General features: G+C 35.6%; 2 protein-coding genes across 2 annotated transcripts; one reads left to right on the top strand and one right to left on the bottom strand.

Moving 5' to 3' along the window:
• Positions 1–10: 10 nt before the first annotated feature.
• Positions 11–1,031, top strand: LOC140966717 (uncharacterized). Its single transcript, XM_073426966.1, has 3 exons — positions 11–113; positions 212–406; positions 671–1,031. The coding sequence occupies exons 1-3, from the start codon at positions 21–23 to the stop codon at positions 704–706; spliced, it is 324 nt and encodes a 107-aa protein (XP_073283067.1). The 5' UTR covers positions 11–20; the 3' UTR covers positions 707–1,031.
• Positions 1,032–1,765: 734 nt separating this feature from the next.
• LOC140966718 (dormancy-associated protein 1-like) lies at positions 1,766–2,554 on the bottom strand. Its single transcript, XM_073426967.1, has 3 exons — positions 2,440–2,554; positions 2,044–2,263; positions 1,766–1,881 (listed from the first exon to the last, which is right to left on the bottom strand). Exons 1-3 carry the CDS (start codon positions 2,546–2,548, stop codon positions 1,845–1,847), a joined length of 366 nt encoding a protein of 121 aa, XP_073283068.1. The 5' UTR covers positions 2,549–2,554; the 3' UTR covers positions 1,766–1,844.
• Positions 2,555–3,731: the final 1,177 nt, after the last annotated feature.

Here is a 3,731-nt window from a genome sequence, read left to right as displayed (position 1 = left end):
TTCAGTTGAAAATTAGTGTCATGCTTGTTTCTCTACATGAGGAGAAAATATCCAGCTTGAAGCGACCTTACTTGAGCTGCAGCCCCACATCTTCAGTTAAACACTTATGCCAGGTATCCACCTGCATCTTACTCTCGGACTTTCAAGTTCAACTTAGTATAAGATGGTAGGATACAGGTTGTAAATAGTTTTGAAACCATGTCTCTTGTAGTATGTTGCTCAGCAAACATCCTTGGAAGCTAGTGAAATTGAGATACTGATAGTAAAAGATTTTCATCCTGTTAACAACACTTCAAGTCTCAAAAAAGAACCCGGCCTCTCAAATCCTTGTTACAACGAGTTGGAATTGTTGAATGATCATCAAATCTTGGGTATTGTTCATGCCCATTTTACTCAGCAAAATCTGGTAAGTTTTATCCTTGGTCAAATTTGAAAATGTTCTAATTGTCCTGATCCTCTGCTTAATATAAATCTAAAAAATTTGAAACTTTTAGATAGCAATTCACCTAAACTCTCTCTATCACATCATCTCAATGAAATAACTCGAACAGCCAGGTCAGATTGAGCCCACACACAGACACACACACACACATGCTGGCAAATCAATAATCATGAAAGCAAAATGGATTCGGCATCCATGGCACACAAATAAATTTACCTCTTTTTTCAGGTTTTAGGATACCGGAAAAAGGGACAAGTGTTGTAGAAAGGATGAGGACGAAGCTGGCATCTTTCTAAGTGAAATCTGTAGAAATGTGATGCTGGAAGGAGTTTTATTTCAGTTTTCTACATACTGTGGATATGTTATTGTTCAGCTCAAGTAGTTTTAGGGAAGTTCTGTGTAGATATTCTACAGGAGCTGGTGAGATAGTCAATTGTGTTGTGTCCAGACTTATTTTATTTGCTTTATTATCCATCAATTTGATATATATATATATATATACATAGAGTTATATTTAGACGTGAAATTGTATTTGTATTTGTTTGGTATTCGTCATGTTATGTCACGGGACGCTTTTAATTTTTTTAAATAAGTAACACGCATTTTTTTATAACAATTTATATTGAAAAACAATTGTCCGACAAATGACAATACATGTGGGTTGGTTGTTTTTTAACTTCTTAATTACAGGTTTGGATTTGAATCATATTTAGATGAAGCATTACTGTTATTATCCTTGTGAGAGCACTGTTGTTTATCTCATTCTAGTCAATTAATTCTAAAATCTGTTAAATTCATTTCATTCTAAGGTTTTATCATAGAAGATGAAACATCATTCGCTTCGTATGTAGGAGATTAGAGGTAGCTAGCCATGGTGTTTCAACAATCGTGAATGATAGATCATATGAGATATCTCAAGTCCCATGATCCTGTTGGTAGCATTTGACTCTATCATTTCTATTTATGGTGGAGCTTTGGTTGTGACCCGAAATTCACTGCCCCATTTTTGCTTTAATTGCACAATTTCCACTGAAATTATTGACAATTATTTTTGTACATGGATAGATTGGGCCTATTGGCTGCTAGTGTGTATGCTTTCCACTGCCTTAATTCCACCATACCACTGGAAATATACATATATTTGTGGGAAATTCTAATTCAAGGAAAAAGGAAAAAGATATCTTGAAGAAATTAGACTCGTTTATTATTCCAACAATGATAGAAGAGCTACTCATAATTTTCACGTTCCACTTATTACTTATCAGCAAATGATCTGCACTGCTCCTAGAAGATAAGATTACCGCTAAAATCACACAGGAATTTGAAAATATAAAGAAGTTATTTACATGCACTAATATTTGTAATGCCACCATAAGCTGAATCCAACAGTTATAGAATTCCTTCAGCGATATTTGCTCCTAGTCTCCCCACTGTAAAGCCTACAAATGATAGACAGAAAATGCCACATTATTTAAATTTGCGTGATTTTTTAAAGAATGTCATATCCCCTTTTAAATTTCTTATGCCATCTCCCAATATTTAGGAAGCATCCATATCATAGCATTTATAACATTTTCTTGAATATCTGTTTGTGCACATACCAGTCATAAACAGTCGGAGCATTGGCTTGTTGCGGCTTGTCAAAATAATCAGCGCCTACATTCTTGGTGGCCTGGTTACTTCCGGGGTTGAACACACTCCGCCACACATTACTCTTTTGGCCGGCTGTTGGCGACAGATTATTCGAAGTACCTGGTGTTGTTGGGCTCGTCGGCATTGACAGAGACCTCCCATACTTGCTACTACTCTCTGCGCCAATATCTAGGGACAAAATGATTTATACAAAGAAACGTATATGTTAAAATATATCAAGGCATGTCATGCTTAAAAAGGAGAAATTTTGAGATACGGTTATGCATCTCTTAGAATATATATATATATTTTTAAAAAAAAAAGCTACACCCAAAATTGGAAAAGAGGGTTCCCTTGGCTCGGACCTTTCATGCTTGAGGGATTGGAATAGAGTTTCTTGAGATGTTTGAGGCCACTTACTGCCGGTGGAGGTCCAGCTACAGCATCATCCCAAATTTGATCGATCAGCACCATTTTTTTTTATGCAAAGCTTTATGCATGTATGAGTACGACTGATTAGTATAAATAGAGAATTTGTTGCTGAAATATCTCCTATACACATGGAGAAAGTTTCCCAAAGTTGCGAACTCGTAACGGTAGTTGGAATTAATAGAGTAAATTAATCTGGATCGTAAGTAAAAGACCAAGTAATAATAGGATCAGAGAAATTATAGTCAAGATGATGGGATTGACGTAGCATACGCATGTGCGTCTGCTTTTCCATTGGTTTTGGTTCCGTCTCTGGGTAACCATGAATATACGAACTTGAAAAATCCATGAGACTCAAAAACGTACAACAGGGAAAAGAATATTAACTTTTTATTATATAACAATAATAAAGATTTGGGATGTATCTTGTGGGTATATTTTGGAGAAATTACCAAGGTAGGAATCTATTCTATGGGCAAATTGAAGAATGACTTCATATTGAAAATTAACAACCTAAAAATCTCCCATGCCTCAAACTTCAATGTGAAACTCCCCTTATGAAAATTTAATTTAATGAGATAAAAATGTCATACCAATTATTATTTGTGATTAACGAGCCTTTTAAGCACCTTTAAATAAAATTATACAATTACGATACTCAAAGTTGAGGATAATATCTTGAATATAATTTAAAAATTTATTTTTTTTCTTCCTCATTTTATAGCACATTAAAAGTTTTTTTAAAAAAAAATTACGGAGAGAGATTAGATTTTGTTCAAGCCGGTATTCAAACAGTGAATCAGAACCAACAATGTTGGAACTCCGATTTCTCTTAATCGGGCTTGCTTTTCTCTTGGCTTTCAAACCTTGTTTCTCTCGAGGTCAGCTCTCTCTTTTCTTTCCCTTGTACTCACAGTGCTCCGAGAGACTTTTTCTATAGCACGAAATGTTATATATTTGGCCTCTTGCACTAATGCTGTCGGTTGGTTTCACCGGCTGTTGAATGAGATATACAGATAAGTTAATTTGCGATTATTTTAACTTTTTGGGTTGGGTTGGGTTGGGTTGGGTGGGGTGGGGTGGGGTGAGGGGTTTGGGTTTGTTTCAAATCAGGATAATGAGATGCACTGATTCTATGTATGTAGTGCGCAACCTTTGTTCAACATAATTCTTTTGGTTTTGATGAACACGTATGATACCCCTGTAAGAGCCCGGGTCATGGATGACC

This window comes from Primulina huaijiensis, unplaced genomic scaffold, assembly GCF_012295235.1.
Source record: "Primulina huaijiensis isolate GDHJ02 unplaced genomic scaffold, ASM1229523v2 scaffold207780, whole genome shotgun sequence".
NCBI classification, from domain to species: domain Eukaryota; kingdom Viridiplantae; phylum Streptophyta; class Magnoliopsida; order Lamiales; family Gesneriaceae; genus Primulina; species Primulina huaijiensis.
The sequence above is the reverse complement of the archived record's forward strand: the minus strand, read 5'-3'. Positions and strand labels throughout refer to the sequence as shown.